Source organism: Cupressus sempervirens, chromosome 8, assembly GCF_028749045.1.
Source record: "Cupressus sempervirens isolate cs-2001-9-10 chromosome 8, ASM2874904v1, whole genome shotgun sequence".
NCBI lineage: Eukaryota > Viridiplantae > Streptophyta > Pinopsida > Cupressales > Cupressaceae > Cupressus > Cupressus sempervirens.
In genome coordinates this window covers 475,570,905-475,594,944 of record NC_143125.1, presented here as the reverse complement: position 1 = coordinate 475,594,944, position 24,040 = coordinate 475,570,905, and the positions used below count along the sequence as shown (strand labels likewise).

Below are 24,040 nucleotides of genomic sequence, written 5' to 3'. Positions count from 1 at the left end.
ACATTTTAAGAAAAATATTGATTGTCAAATTTCTTTAATATATAAATAATTTAAAATTTGTTTACAATTTAAATATACTTTTTTTTTATACTAATATAATTTTGTATAAGAGGCCACAGTCTAAAAATTTAAAAAATTGTATTATTTCAAAAATATTCTTACAAATAGAAACCGATTTGTGATAAAAAGTATATAACATCAATAAATAATTATAAATCTAAAATTCTCAAATTAAAAGAATTTCTAAATTCATATATTTTACTCTAAAAAAATCTAAATTAATATAATTATGATATAAAAACATGTATGAATAAAACAAGATTAATTATAAATCTAAAATTCTCAAATAAATTAAAAGAATTTCTGAATTCATATATAGTTGATTTTATTAATATTATTCAGATATAAAAATATGTATTAATAAAACAAGTTTTAAAATTACATATTCTGGGATATGTAATAATCAAAACAGAAACATATATAATCATCCAAATCAAAAAATATATTTTTTTAAATAACGTAATTTATCAGCTTTATTTGTATTATTAAATAAAATACTAAATTGCATATAATAATTTTTGATAATTTATTAATCAATTTAAGTGTTATATGTACGATTTAAAAAATATTTATCGTGTACGGTCTTATTAGTTTTACCTTACTATACATGATACACAAATGCAAAAGCCCAATAGGGCCATGAAACTGTCGGCCTCATTCGCAGTAGTTATACCCTATAACTCATTAGTCCAACGTTGCTTCTTTTAGGTCAAGAAGGTATTTTTACATAATGGCCGTTATATGGGGCTTTTTAGGTGGATTCAACGCAAAACGCTTTGAGTTTTGTTGCTTTTACATATGATTTCAGCTTTTACTAGAAGAATGTTATAATTACAATCAGTATGTATGTTTAATCATATGCTCATTTGTAAAAATCGATGAGAAAAGAACAAACTATGTAACCCACAAAAAAAAATTCGGGAGAGGGCTGTTTTATAACAAGAAAAAATTATTTCCACAAAGAAAGTTCCACTTAATTGTATAAAGATGTTTTAAAAATAATTTAAACTTTACAATATCCACAAAATAGCCTAAGTTATTAAAAGAAGCACGTAACCTACATAATCCATTAGTTCAGTCCAGCAATTAGATAAACAAAAATGGAAGAAGACTAAAGATGATAGAAGTGCAGCAATTATTTGTAAGACAAAGGCAATTATTCAATGTCAAAGACACTTCAATTCCAATGGTTTTTTTTTAATCTATTAAATCCCACATGAATACAATGTAACTATTTAGTATCATCTTCTTTACTGTCCACAGGCATATTGTTAAGTGGTAAAATAAAATCAACTAAAAGAATAAGACCCAGGTATTAATGTCATGTACATGTTACCACCAAATACAATTTTGTTCTGAATGACATAAGATGATATTTACAAGTAGAGTGAAAAAATCTAGGATTGAACAGCGAAAATTCAGATATGGATATGAACTTTGCTTACTCTTCAATCCTATCATCAGTCCTGACTGAAAATAGATTTTTTGTAAAATCAATATGACGTGCATGTTTTATTTACTGTTTTAGGAATTTTGATTTTGGGGAATCCTGCCTATCTTCATTCAAACCTGAAGTTACAACCATAGATGCTGTACTGTGTGCCTTCATTTCAATTTCGATTTGTTCATGCATAGAATGATTACCATCATCTATCTGATTAGAGGAGCCTTCACTACAGCTCTTTAGGCAGATGTTTTGTGCTGCGCTGTTTTCCTCCAATTCTATCGCCATTTGGTCATTTCTGGAACGACCGCAGCCATCTATCTGATTATGGGATCCTTCATTGTAGTTGTTTGGGCATATGATTGCTGCTGCATTGTTTGCCTGCATTTCAATCTCCATTTGGTCATTTCTAGAATGATCACCACCATCTATCTGCTTGCAGGAGCCACCATTGTAGCTGTCAGTGCAAATGGTGTTATGACTCTCTATGCTTGTTTGTGTGGTGCTCCTTTTGAAACTTACCGCAGTTTGATCATCCATGACAGCATTCAGCCTTCTTTTCTTCTTTGCTGCTTTCCCCAACCCATTAAGAGTTTCTCTAATTCTGGGCGGTATTAATGCTGCCTTGTAATTTGTTCCCATCTGTAGCAAAGTTGACATCAAAATCCACAATAAAGAATTTGTATTTAAATTTTATACATACCATATATTACCCTGATTCCAGTCACAGGTTCTAATTGTATTTTAAATTTTGGTTCAAAGGTCCTGAGGAAAGTTTGTAAATGAAGCAGAAATTGCATAACCGACACCAAACTTCAAAAAGAATGATTTTGGACAATGAAGTTTATAACATCTGATACCTCTAATGATACTGGGCTCTTGAGGTATGTCAGAAAATGGGTAAAGCCTTTGTTTCTGCCCCATAATTCTGGGAACATGCAGGAAAGGATGTACTAAATGAATGAGTGAAAAATATTAAAATTCAGATGTGCTAGTTCCTGGCTATGATGTGTTTGTGTACAGAAGTAGAGACATAGAAAGAGAGACAAAAACAAGATCATGGCAAATAATTGTCATAAACCGTCCTCTGTATTTAGCCTGGTGATAATTTCAATAGCAATTTGCATACAAGTTCCTCAAGACCAAATATTGTTATTTTCTTGGTTGAAAATTGGGTTGTTGCAATGCTTTTTATGCATGTCATTTATGCTAAGTTGCCAGTCAGGTTTGGTTCCAAGTTCAAAGTTCGAGATCCAGTTCGCAAGTTCGTCAAATTTTTGGAAAGGGCTTTGGTTCATTAGTACAAAAACATTTAAAATTATATATATATATATATTTTATGAAGCATGAGTTAAAACTAGAATGTAGCATAGTAGCATAACCACATTTAAACAACAAAAACTTTAAAACACCATAAACAGTTAAACTTGTAATCATAGTGATCATAACATCATATAGTAACATGGTTCAATCAACTTCAACATCAACGATTCAAAATCTTTAAAATATCAAGTTCAAGTATCATTGTTTCATGTTCATTGTTTAACTAATGGAAGGAAAATCTATTAATATTCAAAGTTCTTCAATCTTCAATCTTTGTAATAAAATGACAATGAGAGGCCACCAAAAGCAATTCATAACAACTTATAGGGTTGTGGATGCCAAAAAACATTTAATTTTTGCCTAAAAAATACTTTCCAGCTGTCCATGGGGTCCAGTTTGCTGCGAGTTTGCTCTGGGTCCGAACTTTTTGGTGTTGGTTCACCTGGGTTCGATCCCAATTTGAACCCCAATCGAACCCGCTGGGAAAAAACAATACCTTGGTTGAACCAAGTCCGAATCGGACCAAAACTGTGAACCGGTTCAAACTTTTCTTGGTGCGAGGGGGGAGGTACCCATGCAACTTAGCATTTATATATACAGAAAAAAACATTATACAATAAGAGTTGCAAGTAGTGCTATAAGATCAATTTGTTTGTATGCAGCATTATTCATGAACCATAGCTTACGAATAACGTCTGCAACCTCTAAAAATATATTCTCTACTATAGCTAAGAACTATGTCGTCTAACTATTTGGAATACCAACATAAGTTCATAGTCTCCACATATAAACCACAAGGTAAGGACTTTCATTTTACCTGGTTGAACGTAGTCCGAGTTCATAGTAGATGCACTTTGCTAATCAAGAAAGATCCAAACTACAAATGGCATTGCCTCATAACGCATTAAAGATAGAGGAACATTTTATTGTGCACAACGGTGGGACAACCCTAGAGAAAGGATCATATGAAAGATTGTTATCGACTTAGGCACATAATATATTATTATATCACTTACATTTTGATCCTTCATCTCTAGCGTTGGTGTCATTGTTTAAGTAAAAAGGCAATGTCTTTAATGCTCCTTTTTCATGGCCTTCCTAGTATCTTCAAGAACTCCAACTTTTTTAGAGAGCACCAATCTTTTTGGGAAATGAGTTCTGACAATGGCAATGAGCTTAGGAAATCAAGATGAGTCCAATGGTATGTTTTGAATGCAATCTTGACATTTTAGGAGCTCTCCAAATAGAGAAGATTCTATTTTTGGAAAGCATACATTTTCATAAAGTTTGTTATCCTAAGAGCTTGTAGTTATTTCGGCAAGGTCAAGATTCATATTTTGATCATTTTGATATTTTCTGCAGTTTGGTGGTTGTGTGGAAATCTAGTTCTTTTTAATTATACAATGACTCATATAGTTCAAAAGTAAATTATAATAATAATCACTTCACAATGAGATAAAATATGATGGATTTTTGGAAAGTTATTAAAAGATTATAAAAATACACCTTTTAGATAGATCCCAAAGGGTTATAAAAGGAGGTTGATTTTAGTCATTTATTTATTCTCGATATTCAGGTTATTTGATATTTTCCTATGCCAATACAGCATGATTCATTCTTGATATTCTGGTAATTTGATATTTTCTTACATAAATTTATTTGTTGTAATTTTCAGATTATATCAGAATCAACAACCTAGATTAACTCCTACAAACCCTAATTAGGGTTGTCATCCTATCAACAAATGAGATTAAGTCACCTCAAAATGGGCCAATAGTAAAATTACAAAGGCATGATAACTAGTCAAATGGCACCAAAGCTTGGGCCAATCAGAATTAAGCACCTAATCCAACACCCAATAAAAAAATTATTTACCACTCAGGCTTACATAAAATCTTGTTTTAGAAGATAGTTTCCTTTGTTTTTTCTCTCTTTGACAATTCAATGAACTTGGACAAGATGTTGAGCTCATTCATTGGAGGTATGGGTTCCTTTTGCAATTTCCAATCCACTATGTTAATCTATGTTTTGCTTCCCGAAATAGTATTCTCCTAATCTGGTGTATTGACCTGAATTGAAGTCATGAATATAAAGGTTGAAAATCTTCTCAATTGCTCTCTCTTGGTGGTGCCATTATCCTCAAGGCTATAAGTCCTCAATTTATCCTTCAGAATTTTCAAGTTTATGTTTTCTCCCTTTCCTTGCCAAACTGAAATGTTACTGTCACTACTTCCCTAGCTTCTTCACTCATCGTCTGGATGGAGGAACCAAGATGGTAAAATCATTCCCTATTCTCTCCAATGTACCTTGCATATGGATCAAAGCAAAGTACCATTCAGTTACATCTTTCATTCCATTTGCCTTTATCACCTTGCTCTTTTCTAATAGTTTCTCAGAGAGCTATGTCATTGCTTGCAACTGAGGCATAGTTCTCTCTCTAATAGGTTGGAATTTTTCTCAAAGTTTATCCAAAGTTTGAAATCTTTCTCTAAGTGCTTGATATTGCCTCAAGAATCTTGGAAGAAAGGCAATCACCTCTTGTACAACATCTTCCATCCAAGCTTGTGTCTCCTAGAATGACATCCTAGAACTATTTGCATTATCTATTAATTCCCTTCAAGGGTGAGGCATTGAGGTGGTACAAATGTGTGATCTCTTTGCTGGTTAGGCTTGAAGACATGCTTGAAGTATTCTCTGTAGCTTTGAGTTTCCTGCTTGTACTTCTTTTTCATTGCAACTTCCTTGTTCACTTTATCTTCCAAAAGAGCATCATGGGCCTCCTTAAATTCTTGCTTCTTTATGGTAGCTCCCATTTCATGTTCAATAATTTCATAATTGGATGTTGTCCCTGTCTTATCCACCTTTGGAATGATAATTTGGATCTCGCGAGTATCTGAATCATCTCTAATTACCTTAGCCAATCTTCCTACAACTTGACTCTCTTTCTCCTCTCCAAGATTTTGCACAATATCTTCAATGTTCTCAATTGGTTTTTGTTCTACAATCTATTTTCCTTGTATTGTTATCTCTCAACCATGCGGGTGTTGTGCATTCCCCTAATCCATTGTTGGGCTCCTCTCTGTTTTGATCTTCAATTGGGATGATTGCTATGTCTTCGCTTGGACCTCCACTTGAGGGTGGGATTTCACCATCCTTCACCATCTATCATCTCTTCTTCGTTCTCTTTCTGTGGGGGAATGTTTCCTTCCATCTCACTTGGACTCAAGGGAGAATATCCTAAGGAGATTTGGCTAACACTATTCTAGAATTCGAAGACAACCACTTGATTCACTTCATTTCTTTTGGGTGACATATTATTTCTTTGTTTTGAAGTAGCACTTTCCTGAGATGGCTTCTTGGCTAGTGTGAAATAACCCCTACGGATTATTGTCTCTTTAAACACCAAAATACTAAACTTCAACGGTTTGACATTTTGTCAAACAATTAGCAAGCAAGGTTGTTAAGAACCAGTGATGAACTGATGTCAAATTCTATTTTTGTAGTCAGAGTTGTACTACGAAAATCAATACACTATGGGATTTGCCATGAAAGAGTAATTCCTCAAAAAGATTCACCACTTAATATAGACGTATCAAATGCAATATAAAATCATACCTTCAATGTTCAGGGAGGAATTACAATCAAATGTTATAATGATAACCATAATCCACAGCTAACTTACTGCACAATGAAAGAATTGAGACCTGGGTAATAATACGCTGATGGGCCGGTTTCTGATATAGCACCAAGCGATCCTGTCCATCACTTACCATAGGAAGTTTTTAATGCAACTTCTCTACGCCATAATTCGTTATGGAGATCGCAGGTACATGGAGCAAGACGTCTGGCCAAATTTGCACACAAACTGGAAATGCCGTCCAGTCCACCGAACTTGCACATCAATCGGATAAAGCTGCCCTTCCGATATGATGAATGTGATATTGGTGATAACTCCGTCTTTTTCAGGGATGTTAACAAAGAAAACTGAAGACCTTAATGTAATCGACACCTGTTAAACCCTTTGGTGCATATGCGTTTCGTCTTTCATAGTCGAACATCATATATACGTGTTCCTTCGGGTTTTCAAAGATAATATTCGTCTTCAATTCCGAATCCCTGCGGCTACGAATATGCCAATTCCAGTTTCACATATTAAAAACGACACCTTTATCAATTAACTCGTTCCATCTTCGGCTTGATATAGGGTAACGTCTGCCACCTGCGATATAATGAATCGCGACCTCTGCTTGCGGTAACATGGAGTCAAGAACAGACCTAGCAAAATATTTAACCCGTGTCCAATCACTCCTTCGCTACTCCTTCAGTCTTGTTCCCAAACTAACGCGTCTTTAATGATTACAATGGATCGACTGTTATATATACCTTGAGTGCGGCAGACTCCGTTTCATGACCCGTGATATTGAAACCCGCACTTGGCTAGGTCGCAATGAAGAGTTTCGTAGCTGACGATTAATTCAATGACGCATTCAATCTTCTAGTCTGTTTTGTGCAAATAACTCCAGAACGGCTTCTATACAAATTATCTCCTATAACATAATCTTTGCTGATCGGACCAGACTTCGGCCCTGATGATGGATGGAAATGCTGCGGGAAGGTTGTCTAGGAAACTAATCTGTTCATACTGCAAATTGCTCAAGAAGTCGCTTTATAACTGATCCTGTAAAAACCTTGTGAATAACTAATATCTTCAAAACTCAATTCTCATAATATTCCTCCAAAATTTTGGCTATAAACCACAGATTACCGCCCCGATGAAATGACTGAATGTCACCTCCAATCTGCAATAATTCAGATGATATTTCACACCCTCAAAATTGCGTACCTATTGAGAGTTATCGTTCTCAATGGCCAACTGTGACAATTGCGAAAACCCTAGGTTCCACAATGCACATGTGATTGAATCACAATCTGATAACAAGAGAGAAATAAACAACTGCTTTTATTAGAATGGAGCCCCGGGGTGCCTATTTATTCTTTTCTCTCCACCTTCTCCAGAGACTTCTAGAACATTTCTGATTTTATCTCTTAAGTGACTTTATTAAATATTTTTATAATCCAAGTCACTTTATTAAATTAATTAAATATAAAGTTACCCTTTTAATATTTATTTATTTGATAACTTTATAAGTAATTAACTTAATATCACTTATTTATTTAATTAAAATGATTAATTAGTCGTCCTCATAAAATATTCATTATTTTGGACAACCAAGTTAATCAAATTAATTAATCAGACTGCCTCCGAAAATTTGGGGACATGACAGTCCGCCCTTCCTGAAATTGCTTGTCCCCAAGCAATGGCTGAACCATGAGCTCAAACAATCCGCCTGGATCCCAAATGACAACCTGTGTAATATCCCAATCCTCACCATACTCCCGTGGAGAAATCATCAATACCATCAGCTTCAACATCCAAACAACTGACAATTCTGATGAAATCATTTGTAAACCAACTGTAGATGGCGATAGAAAAAACCTTTCTGTAGGACTCAAACCAACTGAAACATTGATTCTATCAATACTCAAGTCCCTGTCCAATTGACACCTACACCCAACTGCACTGTGGATATGACGATAACAATAGATACCTGAGTCACTGCCATCAAAACCAATCTCTGATAAACTGTGTCGGGTGTGTCGATACAGCAGGCTGTGTAACTTGCAACTACCAATTCTATTTTCAAAAGATGGTGCCAATCCATCCCATAATGGATGGTAAGAAACTGGAGCTGATTTCAACCTGCGTGAAATCAAATCTTCTATCTCTAGGTCAAAAGAAAAATGATGAGCGTACCTTACCGCATAATACCGGTAAGAACCTCCAGATTCTGCTACTGGCTCTCCATCGCTGAACTGAGAATCAATAGATGACTCCAATTTCAGACTCCGAGTAGCTGTAGGTTGATTAGCATCCTGTGCACTCTGCTCAACAAACCGCTCCTCGAGATCCCTGGGAGGTAGCATAGTAGAAAAGACCCCTATAATCTTCTCAACCAATCTGCAAATAACACTAGTATCTTGGATAAGAACACCTTCTGTCACTTTATGCGAATCCCGATGAATACGTGCACTCTCCAGCAAATATTCCATGAACGGCTCAGTGCAGTAAAAATTGTACGAGGAAGCGTCAACATACTCCCCTGCACACCACAACTGATCCTCCTGTAAAGGTGGCATCCTCAACTGAACCATACTATCATTTATCTGAGAAGAATCAATCTGGAGACTTGACTCTATTGGTGTCTCAAACTCATTAAGACCAGCTACTTCTAAATCCTGAATGTGTGTGTCAGCCTCAACAATATGCTCCTCAGTAGCAACTGCAAGAGTGTACTCACCAACATCCACCTCAATGGTCAGGTGAACTGGGTCTGGGGCTGGTTTTGACCGCAAATGCTCCAACTCCACGGTCACCTCCCTTAACTGAAACTGCGACTTCTGTAGATCCCGCCGTGTGTCCTCTAAAGCCTCAGTAGTCGCTATGAGCTCCCGGGAAAGCTCACTCACCTCCTCTTCACGATCCAAGAGTGCCTCATAGGCTGTACTCCCCCACTCAACCAGGTGGTTACGGTCGGCTACCAATCGTAAGTAATCCTGCTTCAAAATCCGGACAGCTTCATGCAAGGCATGAGTCTCTGCCAAAGAAAAGTAACCACCGGTAGATTCATCCATCATAGAAGTGCCCCAACCAGTAACAGCCAACAATTGACGAGCAGTATCAAAATGCTTACAAGCGATAGCAATGTCTTGCTCACTAACTTTCAACTGGCTAGTCACATGACGGCTCTGGCTGAACTGTCTCCTACAAGCCTCTTCTGGAGCTCTGTCTAGAGGAGTATCCTCAATATTATCATCCATATCTCGCGAATCATCTCCAAAACTCATATCCACATCCAGAGTGTCACAATCTGTAGTACTACTGTCTAACTCCTCTGTACCCAAAGAATTTGTCAAAGAAGCTGAATCTTCAAAATTGTCCATTTCATCCCCCTGGATGTCAGCAAGGCCAAAATGATCCTGGGACTCATCTGTACACACTGCCAAATATGAAAAATCTTCAACACCTTTCAGCAAGAATGGTCGTCTACATATATGAACCAAACCCAACAACGGTGTATAAAGACTAATACCAACATCGGTAAAGCTGCTGGCACAAAGAAAGACAACACCAAGTATTTGGCTAATCCAGTCCATGATAGTATTTAAACACTCATTGCTACCATAAAGTGTTAACGATCTCCATTCAATTGAATCCCAAATGCTGCTGAAACATTCCCGACTCCATATACAAGAAACAGCTGGTAACTCAAGCAAACTACTTACCTGAGTAATGTGACCAATACCAGCTAACTTCATATACCTGTCTGATATCGTCCTCACATTATCAGCAACCACATATGATCCGTCAAATGTAGAAAGCTGAGTGTCAGGCGTGCAAGATGGAACTAAGCTTAGCTCCATGCCATGCACATTTTCATGTCTCTCCCAGTCCTGTAATGCCAATGGAGTATTTACCAAAGTTGCTCGAGTATCCTCAAGCTCGCGAGAAAGCTTGACAACTTTCTCCTCCTTCCTCCTCAAGGCATCTGAAAAATCTTTGACAAGTCTAAGAAGATGGTCACGATCTGATAGAAGGTATAAATAACTTAACTTCATCGTTCCCATTCCTTCTCTAATTGTCTGTAAGTCAACACAAGAGAACTTTGCCTGGACTCTTTTTTGTCTATCCTGTAACTGAATCATCTGGATGTGATCCTCTAACAAGTCCCGCATCTTGTCATGATGAGATAATAAAGTAACAATACTGTCTTCGCTCACCTTTAGCTGGCTGGATAAATCATGAGAAGTACAGCCATTCTCATCCTCATGTGACGAAGCATCTAACTGATCCTGGTACTCTCTCTCAGCAAAATCATGAATACACAATGTCTGCTCAACTCTACCTGGTATCTCATCATCAACATCCTTATCATCATCTGAACTCATTTCACTGTAATCATTGCCTGTCAGAACCAAACCACCCTGAATACCTGAGACACCACCCTTGGGAAACCTGTATACAACTGTCTCAACTTGAGTATCAAGTTGGGAGTTACTATCAATCTGCATAATATCCATTCCCACTACCTCCTGAAATATGGTGCGCCCAACATCTTCCTCCAAGTGAGTTTGATTTTTGTCCTCCCTAGATTCGGCTATATGCTGGTCATCAACTGCTGCAAACTCCTTGTAAAGGTTTCTTGATACCTCACTGGTAGAGATCCCTTGTTCCTTTTTTCCTTTGCTCTGGTGGCCGTTCCTCATATGTTCCCGCCGTCGATTCAGATATCGATCAAAGTTCAATAGTTTACGCACATGCGGGGGTAATGTCTGCCATTCTGCAATAGCAGCTCTAAGATCATCCGGCAAATCATCTTCTCCTCTCTCCTGAGCCTCTTCCCTTAGGGAAGTGGGATGAGTAGGCCTATTCGCTGCCCATGATTTGCGCCCCTGTGAGCCTGTCACACTTCTAATTTCATGATCCGGTGTACCTTTACCTTGAGCAACTCTTTCCATTAAAGTAATCAAAGCCTGTAGTGACTGAGCTATTTCTTGTTGTCCGGTAGTCATGCTTCTGTAAAATTCTCTGGTTGCATCAACTCTGGAGACTCTCGGAGGACTCTGTGGCTGTCTTTCACCCATATCTCTGCCCTTAAGTGTTGTTCTCCTGAAAATAATATCTGAATATGGTTGCATTAAATATTTTCTACCCAACAGGATGGCAGGAATGCCGCTCTGATACCACTGAAATAACCCCTACGGATTATTGTCTCTTTAAACACCAAAATACTAAACTACAACGGTTTGACATTTTGTCAAACAATTAGCAAGCAAGGTTGTTAAGAACCAGTGATGAACTGATGTCAAATTCTATTTTTGTAGTCAAAGTTGTACTACGAAAATCAATACACTATGGGATTTGCCATGAAAGAGTAATTCCTCAAAAAGATTCACCAATTAATATAGACGTATCAAATGCAATATAAAATCATACCTTCAATGTTCAGGGAGGAATTACAATCAAATGTTATAATGATAACCATAATCCACTGCTAACTTACTGCACACTGAAAGAATTGAGACCTGGGTAATAATACGCTGATGGGCCGGTTTCTGATATAGCACCAAGCGATCCTGTCCATCACTTACCATAGGAAGTTTTTAATGCAATTTCTCTATGCCATAATTCGTTATGGAGATCGCAGGTACATGGAGCAAGACGTCTGGCCAAATTTGCACACAAACTGGAAATGTCGTCCAGTCCACCGAACTTGCACATCAATCGGATAAAGCTGCCCTTCCGATATGATGAATGTGATATTGGTGATAACTCCGTCTTTGTCAGGGATGTTAACAAAGAAAACTGAAGACCTTAATGTAATCGACACCTGTTAAACCCTTTGGTGCATATGCGTTTCGTCTTTCATAGTCGAACATCATATATACGTGTTCCTTCGGGTTTTCAAAGATAATATTCGTCTTCAATTCCGAATCCCTGCGACTACGAATATGCCAATTCTGGTTTCACATATTAAAAACGACACCTTTATCAATTAACTCGTTCCATCTTCGGCTTGATATAGGGTAACGTCTGCCACCTGCGATTTAATGAATCGCGACCTCTGCTTGCGGTAACATGGAGTCAAGAATAGACCTAGCAAAATATTTAACCCGTGTCCAATCACTCCTCTGCTACTCCTTCAGTCTTGTTCCCAAACTAACGCGTCTTTAATGATTACAATGGATCGACCGTTATATATACCTTGAGTGCGGTAGACTCTGTTTCATGACCCGTGATATTGAAACCCGCACTTGGCTAGGTCGCAATGAAGAGTTTCGTAGCTGACGATTAATTCAATGACGCATTCAATCTTCTAGTCTGTTTTGTGCAAATAACTCTAGAACGGCTTCTATACAAATTATCTCCTATAACATAATCTTTGCTGATCGGACCAGACTTCGGCCTTGATGATGGATGGAAATGCTGCGGGAAGGTTGTCTAGGAAATTGATCTGTTCATACTGCAAATTGCTCAAGAAGTCGCTTTATAACTGATCCTGTAAAAACCTTGTGAATAACTTATATCTTCAAAACTCAATTCTCAGAATATTCCTCCAAAATTTTGGCTATAAACCACAGATTACCGCCCCGATGAAATGACTGAATGTCACCTCCAATCTGCAATAATTCAGATGATATTTCACACCCTCAAAATTGCGTACCTATTGAGAGTTATCGTTCTCAATGGCCAACTGTGACAATTGCGAAAACTCTGGGTTCCACAATGCACATGTGATTGAATCACAATCTGATAACAAGAGAGAAATAAACAACTGTTTTTATTAGAATGGAGCCCCGGGGTGCCTATTTATTCTTTTCTCTCCACCTTCTCCAGAGACTTCTAGAACATTTCTGATTTTATCTCTTAAGTGACTTTATTAAATATTTTTATAATCCAAGTCACTTTATTAAATTAATTAAATATAAAGTTACCCTTTTAATATTTATTTATTCGATAACTTTATAAGTAATTAACTTAATATCACTTATTTATTTAATTAAAATGATTAATTAGTCGTCCTCATAAAATATTCATTATTTTGGACAACCAAGTTAATCAAATTAATTAATCAGACTGCCTCCGAAAATTTGGGGACATGACATAGTGGCCCCTCAATCATTTATCTCCTTATCATTCAAATTCTTATTTAGTGGAGCTTTTCCAACACTTTTCCTTTTCTTGTTGACTTCACCTTGTTGTCCATTTGATGTTTGAGGCTTCTTGGATGACTCTTCCTCAACTTCTTCTACCTCTTTCATCATCTCATATGACAATGGGACTTCTCTTCTTACTAAACTTGTCATCTTCCTATCTAGCGAATCTAAGTTGATCTCTTTACCATCATGCCAATCAATCCCCTCCAATTCCTAATTTGTGGCGGTCTTGAAATCTCTTCTAATGATGTTTTCACCTTCCTCCACTTGATCAGGAACTTGGATTTTCTTCCATTTGTATTTTGTAATCATGTCCACTGTTAGCCTTGAGAACTTCCATTTCTTGATTTCCAAATCATCCTTTGCATTTTCCCAATAATCTTCTAAGCGTGGGATGTAGAGATATATATTTCCATACACTCTTTTGATCTTCTTCTCAGGATCAAGATTTTCTTTTGCCTCATAATATCCTAGTCTATAGAAGTCAAATTCCTATTATATTGCCTCAGCCACTACTTGTGATGGACAAGTCTCACTTCCAAGATTGAAGTGGAACTCAACCCTTGGCTTATGTTTGACTTTTTGAATCTTTTCATAGAAAATAAATTGCCTTGACACTTCCATGATCACCAATTTGTTTGAAGGATATCTTGGTAGCTTCCTTGGACAACATGTACTTCCTAATACTCAAATATATGTGAATTTGGGGTATAGGATGCACCGTGACCCATACTTCTTGATCACTTTTTTGGCCTCTTCAAATAGTCTCACATGTGGAGCCTCTTGTCGTTCTCTAACAATTCTCATTGCAAATGCATCAATAAGAATCTTGAAATTCTTCTTGTTGTGAAGATGTAGCTATGGGTAACATTCATGCACTAGAAATTCTCCTATAGCAGCTCCACATCTTCCCAAGCTTGTTAATCCTTGAAATTTGAAAAGTATGGCCAACATGTAAACCAAATAGGAGATAATGAAAAATGCCTTTGTGCCCTTTATCATCCTTAATTGGAGGTCAAGGTTGTCACTGATTATTTTAGCCCATTCAAACATCACTTCTCCCCTACATATCTTGTCCATAAAGTAGAACATCCAAGGTTCAAAGATAGGCCACTAAGACTCTCCCATTACCTTGCTCAACATGACGATGAGGTCACCATAATCCTCCTTAAATTTTGATTTGGCTAGCTTGGACAACTTCAAAATCTTGGAATGATGATTCCGTGTTTGAACTTGTCATTCCCCATTAATGTTCTTCGTCATGCATCCACTGGATCATTGTAGTTTTTCAAAGCTTGCTCCTTTGTGATGTAGGCTCCAACCTTATGATAAGGTACGTTGAGAGTTTCTATCCTCTTGTCCTTTCCAAAGTGGATTTCCTTCTTTTGAGGATTGTAATGCTTTGCACCGTAGGAGGAAAAAAGAAGTTGCTTGCTCTACTCCATTTTTTACCATTCTTCTTGTCATCCTACAAGGATTCCTTCTATACATTATATCCCTCACTTGAAGCATGTTGACAGGTCCTAGATTGGTATCCTCAATCTTCTTATTCTTCATGGTGCAACTTGTCTCAGGAATCATGTCTTTGGTGTCATTTCTCACTTGAGCTTGCCTACCAGTCTTTGAATTTCTAGTCTTGGCTCCTAACATGCTTGCCCTTGCCGGGAAAGTTTTCACCATTAGCTTTGAATTTTAAACATTATTAGGAGACTAGGTATTATTTTGAAAATGTTTCATCTAAAGCAATTCAATCAAGCCTAAGTCAATAATAATTATACTTGAGAATCAGCTAGTCTTCTTTTATGATGTTCTAATAATGTTTCATAAGAAAACTAAAAAAAAAATGCATGTTTAACTTATTGAATTTTAGATTCAATTGCCTGTTATTCTAAATTTATTGACAAAATATCACTAATTTTGCAATTTGAAATGAAGTTCTCTTAAAATCTGGAAAATAAATAAGTCTTTCAATAAATAAAATTCCCAGATTTCACCTTTTTAACCACCTTACCTCTATATTTTTTTGAGAAAAATTGCCAAGTATCCAAAATTGATGTCTCTTAATGTTTCAAATTGTTGACAAGATAAGATTATTGCTTTTACAAGATAGCTTTGATGTTTCCTTCAGTAATTCTCTCCTTCTCAAGATACCTCACTGCCTATAAAGGAGATAACTCGCTGCTTTTGGAAGATATTCCACTGTTCTCTCAAGACAATAGTTTGCTACCTTAAGAAGGAAGAAATTGTCACTAAAAGAAGAGATGGATTTGCTCTTATTTGGTGTTGAAATGAATCATTATTTCCCTCTTTTTATAGGTGAACAAAAAATTGAAAAGACACGTCATTAGAAGGGGTCGACTTAGTCTTTTCAACCAATTAAAACATTTGATTAATCTTCTTCTCTTTCCTAATGCAGGACGACTTACATGGGGAATCAAAGACGTTTTTCTTTTTCATCAATCGTTAATTAAATTGCACCTTCTCCTCCTTTCATAGGTCTTCTCCATCTCCTGGGGGGATTTGGGCATGATGGAAGATTAAGAATCCTTCAAATATGGTGGTATACACCATCCTTCAAGGAATTACCTTGGTTACTTGGTCAAATTCACTCACTTCCTCAATGTTGTTTACTCTTCCCTTCAAACTTGGAGACTTGATGCATGTTTTGATCCTTATGAATGCAAGGACGAAAATCAAGGAGGCTTGAGGATTCCTCTTGTTGGGTGCGAAAAATTTAGGTAGATCAGAGGATAGTGTATCCTTGGAGGATGGTAAAATCCACCATCCTTCAAGGAATTAACTTTTGATTTTTCCAAACTCAATGTCTAAATTTACCAATATATCCTCTTTTCCATTTTATTATGCTTTATTTTCTTCTTCCTTGCACCATCTTGAAGGTTTCATTTAGTTTCCTCTGCCAAAACAGGGCAAAGATCAAGCAATTGAGAGGATTTGGAATCCTTTCTCTTGCTTTCTCAAATTTGATTTCATCCCTTATACTCTTCACCTCTTCATTTTTAATTCTTCACAATGTAGATTTTAGGGGCTTTCTTTGAGTTTCAGTTGCTATGGATGTAAGGCAGAATTTGGGATGGCTTGAGGATTACGAATCCTTGGAGGATGGCGGAATGTGCCAGCTTGAGAGGATTCTTTCTTTTCTCTAACTCATTCTCCCTTATCTTACTCTTGATTTTATTCTTCTTCATAACCCTTCCTTAATGGTCATTGTACTAGCCTGAAAAAGACACAATCTACAGGTCTTTTGATCATAAATGCAAAGAAGGCTACTTCTCTTCAAGACACTCTGCTATTGTTGAGACCTTCCCTAGATCTGCAGAATATTAATGACCAAGAGTATCAAATTTCATCCAACCTGATGTTGGAAAAACTAAAAATTGTCCCTCTGAGATCAGCTATAAACAAGACCCTGAAACAATGACTTTGTGAAAAAAATGGCAAACCCTGAAACTATAGTTTACAAATCATCATTTTAAAAAAGTCCTAAAACAGGAACACCGAACATATTTTTTTAGGACACCCTCCAAATGAGAGCCCATGTCTTGGGGGACAAAATCAGGGAAAACCCAGACATTGAAACAGATCATTTTTTTAGGAGTAGATTGTAAAACCCATCAAACAAAATCCCATGCAAACAAGCAACTTTGATATTTATAGAACTTGGGAATGATTTTGAAGGAGAAAATTTTTAAAAACTAAACACAATTTTTGAGATAAAAATCAATCAAAGCTAGATGCAATTTCTTAGGAGAAAATTGATCAAACCCAGTATAATTTTTTAATGAAAATTTTATAAAAACCCATCGAATAATATTTCCAAGGAAATATCATAAAACCATCAAATATTTTTTTAAGGGAAAAATTATAAAACCCACTACGAACAAGAAAGTGGCCAACACATAAACCCTCCTTTTTTTGATTGGTAAGAGGCCGAAGCCAAGATTAATTATTATGTGTTGTAATTAGTTATTATTATTTATTAGGCTTTAGTAGACTCTAACCCAAGACTTTCGAGATACTTCTATATTATGATCTAAATAGCTTTTCCTTCCTTTACGATTCTTCTCTATCTTCCCTCTTTATACGATATCCTTCTTTATCTTGAAAAAGTCTGCATACACTTGTTCTTGGCCACGATCGTTGTTAGAGTTTACTCTATTTAATAAATGATATAAAGAGGAAGGAGAAAAATAAATCCATGTAATCTTATTTATTTTTATTCATTAGAAGAGAAAAATACATAACAAAGGAAATTAATAAATCAATCTCTTATTGTTTGAAATAATTTATGTCGTGCAAAACAAATGCTAAGTTAGAAAATCTCCAACTCTAGATACAGATCATTCAGTTAATTGGTTTTCTTCCTATGCCTGGATAATATAGTTAAGATTTGTAATTGTTTGCTTTAACTCTAAGAATTGGATTTAGGATTAGAAGAGCTAATAATTCTTTAACAAAGAGTCCTCATCATCTGCTCCTTTATTTGCTAATGTATTTGCTAATCTATTTCCTTCTCAGTATATATTTTGAATGCTAGTATCTTCAGATTTATCAATTATCTTAGAACTTATTCAAGTTTAGAATTTAGTGTCCTCATTAGGAGTACTACTGTCCTAAAGCATTTAGAATAATCTAACTATTCAAAGCTAGCAATAGCCTAGAGCAAGTATCTAATTTATAATATTGGATCTAGAATCTCTTCTCCATCTGCTCCTTGATTAGCAAGATTATCCACTTCTTTATTACCTTCCCTATTAATATGTTTTATGATTGTCTCTTCAAATTTATCAACTATGGTTAGAGCATATTGAAGTTTAGAACTAAGAATCCAGTTTGGGGTCTCTCTTTTTCGGAACACATTTAGGATAATTTGTGAATCACCTTCGATTGCTAATCTATTAATACCCATCTCTCTACTAAGAGATAAGCTTTCAATCAGGGCCTCTAATGTTGACAAGTTATTAGACATTACTCCTAAGGGCTTGGTGCATTTCGTTAAGCATGATCCATTATCTGAACAAATAATACATCCTAAGCCTGCTAGTCCTAGATTACCCCTAGAGGCCCCATCAAAACTTAAGTTTGACCATCCTGTTGGAGGAGATTCCCATTTACATTTTGTCCTAGTGATCTTGTTGGATTTTGTGTCGGTCATTGGTGGATTAATTAGATTAAACCAATTTTTACGCATTTTTGCATCCTAGTATGAAAAAGAACCTTCCTCCTTATATGAGTTTCTAGATTATTGCTAGCTACCTCAATAATGCATGCCTCCAATTTATTAAGAAACGATGTTAGAGCCATCCTTTCATTACAACAAATTCTTCTATTCCTTTCTTTCCATAAATCCCATAGGAGCATGGAAGGGGATATTTTCTATAAATCACTATAAACCTAAGAACAACCATGTTTAGGCCAACTTAAAAAATTAATAGATTGTCAGGGAAGCCAACACATAAACCCTTCATTACTGATAAACCTCACGATTTTTGTAGAAAAAATTAATGCAAAACCTAGCTCCAAAAATCGAAAATTAAACCCTTATCACGAAAGGAATGGGGCAATCTACTAATGTTTCTAGCAAAAAAAAAATCAGAACCAAAACCCTAGCTTGTGTTTGAGAGCCACCATAGAGATCTATTGCTTACCATTGTTCATTCATAGAGCCGGTGAACAAAAACAAAGAAAGGCCCGAAAAATATGTACATGTGGTCTAAGAACCTTGACTGTCCTTTACTATACCCTATGCATGAGCTAAGAAAACAAAATGTGAGCCAAAAACCCTCTACACACATAACAAGCATGATTCATTTTGCAAAAAACCTTCAATTAAAGGTGTGCGGACTCATATTTAAAAAATGAACCAAAAAACATGAATATAAAGATGTGGGTTCAAAAAAAGCTCAAAAATCTTGTCATGACTCAGAGAAACTTCCAATTTTGCAAGCGAAAAAACTTCAAACCAAAAATGCGACCCAAAAAACACCTTTGCACTCGTCATAGAAATCTAAACATAGACATTGTGGGAAGTGTAGATGGTGTTGCAAAAGAATTCTAAAATGCCCACAAATTTCCATGAAAAGCCATACAAACAAAAAGACTTCCAGAGAAAACATTGGTTATGAAAAACCCTGGACACCAACTTTAGACAAGACCACAAACTTGTAGAAACCTTAGCTCGGGTCTGAAATAGACTACGAAACCAAAAAAAAGTGAGATCAAGCAGTGGAAAATCCTAAAGACAACATTCATGATCCTAGGCTCTCCCATGAGGGAGTCATACCCTTAATGATCCCGGGCTCCTTAAATAAAGATTATAAGATTGAAGGCTTTAATGAATCATGATTGAAGCAACCAACAATGGGCTGAATACAATCAACAAGCAATTATGTTAAAAGTCCTCATGCCATCAAGTTATAACCTAGGGTTTTAGGGATAAAGCATGTAAACCCTGAACAAAGTGCATGGAGAATTGATTGCACGGCCCAAACTGATCAAAACGCCTTATCTAAGCACACTAACTTATCTACAATGTCATGTCCAACATTTTCATATCTTTTTCGTAGGTGTGATACATGAGAAACCTTCTACAACGATCAGATTGAACCTTGACAATATTGCAACTTTGCATCACAACTTTTGACATCATGTGCGATATCTTTGCAAAAAAACAATTTCCCCTATGGTGAACACTCCTTCAATCTTATATCCTAGCATTAATGACATACATTGACATCAATGACAACATTTGTGGTCAACAATTTCCCCCATTATCATTAATGGCAACACTTAGTCAACACAACAACAAGAAAATTTGGCATTTCGTGTTAAGCATTGTGCCTCTTCGACGTACATTTCTTTCTTAATGTGCAGCTCAACATGTCTCCAAATTTTTCTCTCCCCCTTTATTAATTTGCTTCATTTCTACCCCTTTGACATCAATGATAAAGGGTGTATGAAACTCATGCTTCCAAGGATATAAAATATTGTCATGCCCTACAAGACAATTACTCTGACTCAAAGGCTTGGTGAGAAGAAGCTATTATTCCTAGTTTTTGACTAAGAAGCTCAAATGTCTCCTTGGGAAGAGGTTTTGTAAAGATATATACAATTTGATGCTTTCTACTGAAATAATCCAATTTGACCTCTTGCTCTACAACTTTCTCCCTTAAGAAGTGATAACTGATTAATATGTGCTTAGTTTTTTATGCATTACAAAATTATTTGAGATGTTGATAGCACTTGTCTTATTACAAAGAAGGGGAATATGATTATTATATTCCATCTTGATATCCTCCAAGGCTTACTTTGTCCATAACAATTGACTGCAACAAGATACGACTACAATGCATTCTACCTCCAAAGTAGAAAGTGACACAAAGTCTTGTTTCTTACTATGCCATGAAACTAATGTCTCCTTGAAAGACTGCTCCACCACTAGCGCTTTTTTGTCATAAGCACAAACTGCCCAATGAATATCTGTATATGCAACTAGAATGAAACAATCACTCCTTGGATACCATAAACCATAGTCCATCATACTCAAGTATTTGAATATCCTCTTTACTGCCTATGCATGTGTTTCTTTTGGAGCTGCTTGAAATCTTGCCACCATGCATACTGCTTGCATGATAACAGGCCTAGATATATTAAGATACAGTAAGATTCCTATCATGGATCTATATAATGCATTATGGCGTCTATGAGGATTAATTTGTAATTAATTCAAATTCAAATTCAAATGTGCAACCAAAAGCAAAGTTTTGATTTAAGAAGATACTAGCTTTTGTGCAATAGAGAAGCTACTGGGATCAATTTTTATAAACGCAGCTCTTAAACAGAAAATCAATCCATCCTTAATTAGCATGATTTTTGCTTGTTGATGAATTTGGTTGAAATTGGTGTTCATATGGCCTATGGTTTGAGAGGATTGTAGCTGGAAGAATTGTAAATTCTTCTAAGTAATTAGCACATTGAGTTGGTTGATCAATCATCAATGAATTGCACTTGGTTACGACTCTTTCATGCAGCATTAAGGAGAAGCATTTGTGAGGCGTGTTTGTGCAAGTGATTAGATTTGGATCTCCACCACTAATCGATATTTGGTCAGATTAATAAGTCTAATTGCAGCTGATTGCATTAGGTTGTGTTTGTATTGTTCTGTGGTTGCCTCAATTCTAAAGAAAACTTGATGCAGGAGCATCCTGGGTGTAAGAGCAATCTTGCATCACCCCAAAAATATTTGTATTTCAGTCTTTTCTACTTTAATAAGGACTAATAGACAGGGTGGTTACTATTTATAGGAACTTGTTATTTTTAGTAAGTTTGTCATATGAGCTCAGAATGTTCTCATTTTCTACAAGAAGGTTCATTTTAGAGTTGTAAGCCTACCATAAAAATCTCATTGCTCAAGCATAACTATCAGAGAAGTTATTGCAGATTTTCGGTGGAAAAATCTTCAAGCTCACCGTTATTATAGCCTGTACATCAGAAGCTGGCATTTCCGAAAAGTGGTTATAATAGCCAGTCGGAGCAACGGTTTGTAAGTTATGGCCTTTCAAAGTTGGGCTACCTGAAATATCTAAAATAATTGTCAAAGATGTATTTGGCCAACTCTATATGTATTGTTAGGGTTTGTCGGCTCTAGGTATTAAGTTTCAACATTTAGAACCTTCCCAGCGGCATAAAATTGTCTATTTAAGAAAGACCCGAATATCATCTAGGACAGCTCTGGGTGATAGTTCACAGCTTGTTTTGCAGATTCTTGCAATGAAGGCGACCATGTGGGTTAGCATATTACACTTGAGAATTTTGTAATTCTACATTTGTGGTGCAAATAAGAAGTCCATATTTTGTTCTCGCATTGACTGTTGTTTCTTTGTTTCTGTTATGAGTTTATGGTTTTAAAGAGAGCACCCCTCACCAAGTGGTATAAGAGCTAGAGTTCTTGAGTGTGTGGACAGATTCGTCGATTTTGAGGTAGTTCGCACCAGGACCGTGGTTTGGGCTGTGTGTGTAGACAGGTCGCTGATTATGAGGCAGTTTGCACTAGGGTTTCAGTGGAAGTGCGAAAATGCCTCCACGAAGAGAGTGTGGCGGAAGAGCTGTAGGTGTTACCCCTGAGGGTTTCTGAGCCCTCCAAAGGCAAATGCAAGCATTGGAAGAACAAATGCGAAGAGGAATAAATCTTCCTATGAGAGATGAAAGCGAGGATGAGGACGAAGTAGAGGAAATGCCAGAGCAAAGGCAGTTCTAAACCCAGAAGAAGAGAGGCTTTTTAGGGCCATCCCCAAGATTGGAAAAAGACCTAAGTTTGAGGTTCCCGTATTTTCAGGAAATTATAACCCAGAAGAGCTAATTGATTGGATCAATGAACCAGAGGAGTATTTTGAGTATGAAGATATTGAGAATCCGGATAGGGTCAAGTTTGCAAAGGCAAAACTAAAGGGACATGCAAAGATATAGTGGCAAGAGGTTTAGTTGGAGAGAAATAGAAAGGGAAAGGACAAAATCACTAGATGGGACCGGATGATAGCTAAAATGAAGAGACAATTCATTCTTATGGATTATGAGCTTGATTTATTGAAGAAGATGCAAGGAATGAAGCAAGCAAGAAAATCTATTCAAGAGTATATCGAAGAGTTCTACCAAGTTCTCATTAGAACTGACCATGCAGAAGCTGATAAGGAGAAAGTCATCTGTTATCTTAATGGGTTAAGGCCAAGCATTCAGGACGAGTTGAGTCTAGTTTGAATGAACAGTATTGAGGAGGCATACCAGTTTACCCTAAGAGTCGAGGAGAAACTGAGCAAGAAGTTTGACAATAAGAACAATGGAAGAGGTCATGGTGGAAGATCTAGCGGACGATCTTATGGAGGCCGTAATGATGATCAAAAGAACAAGGATGAGGCTGAAAGTAGCAATCAGAACCAAAGGGGAAACAATTCCAAGCGTTTTCATGATTAGAACAATAGAGATTAGAAAGGAAGAGGCAGAGGACAAGGATCTAGAAGAGGAAGCTTCCATGGGAAATGTTTTCACTGCGGAGAAGAAGGGCATAGAGCATTTGAATGTACCCAGCGCCAAGGAAGGACAAATTGAAGAACCGAAGGCCCGGCTAGAGTTGCACATGTTGATGAAGATGCCAAATCCTCACATTCTAAAGATGCTGAAAGAGAAGAAGTCCTAGTTAACAGAAGAGTCCTACTGAGTGGTGAGAATGAACCTGATCAAAGAAGGAGTTTGTTTCGCACAAGGTGTAGATGTGAAGATAAGTGTTGGGATGTAATCATTGATTGTGGAAGTACTGACAATCTAGTGTCGGAAACGATGGTCACCAAGTTGAAGCTAAAGAGATAGAAACACCCGTGTCCATATCGTATTGCTTGGGTGCAAGATGACCACTAGGTTATGGTCAAT

The 24,040-nt window shown here is 36.5% G+C and overlaps 1 protein-coding gene across 2 annotated transcripts in view; it reads right to left on the bottom strand.

Annotated features, from left to right (window-relative positions):
* Positions 1-1,236: 1,236 nt before the first annotated feature.
* The window catches only part of LOC149543297 (MLO-like protein 14), a 119,940-nt gene continuing 97,136 nt past the window's right edge, over positions 1,237-24,040 (bottom strand). For both annotated transcript variants that reach the window (XM_089798134.1, XM_089798135.1), the window contains one exon: positions 1,237-2,146. In XM_089798134.1, the coding sequence (XP_089654260.1) occupies positions 1,577-2,146 (570 nt within the window). In that variant the 3' untranslated portion in view covers positions 1,237-1,576. The remainder of the gene's footprint in view (positions 2,147-24,040) is intronic.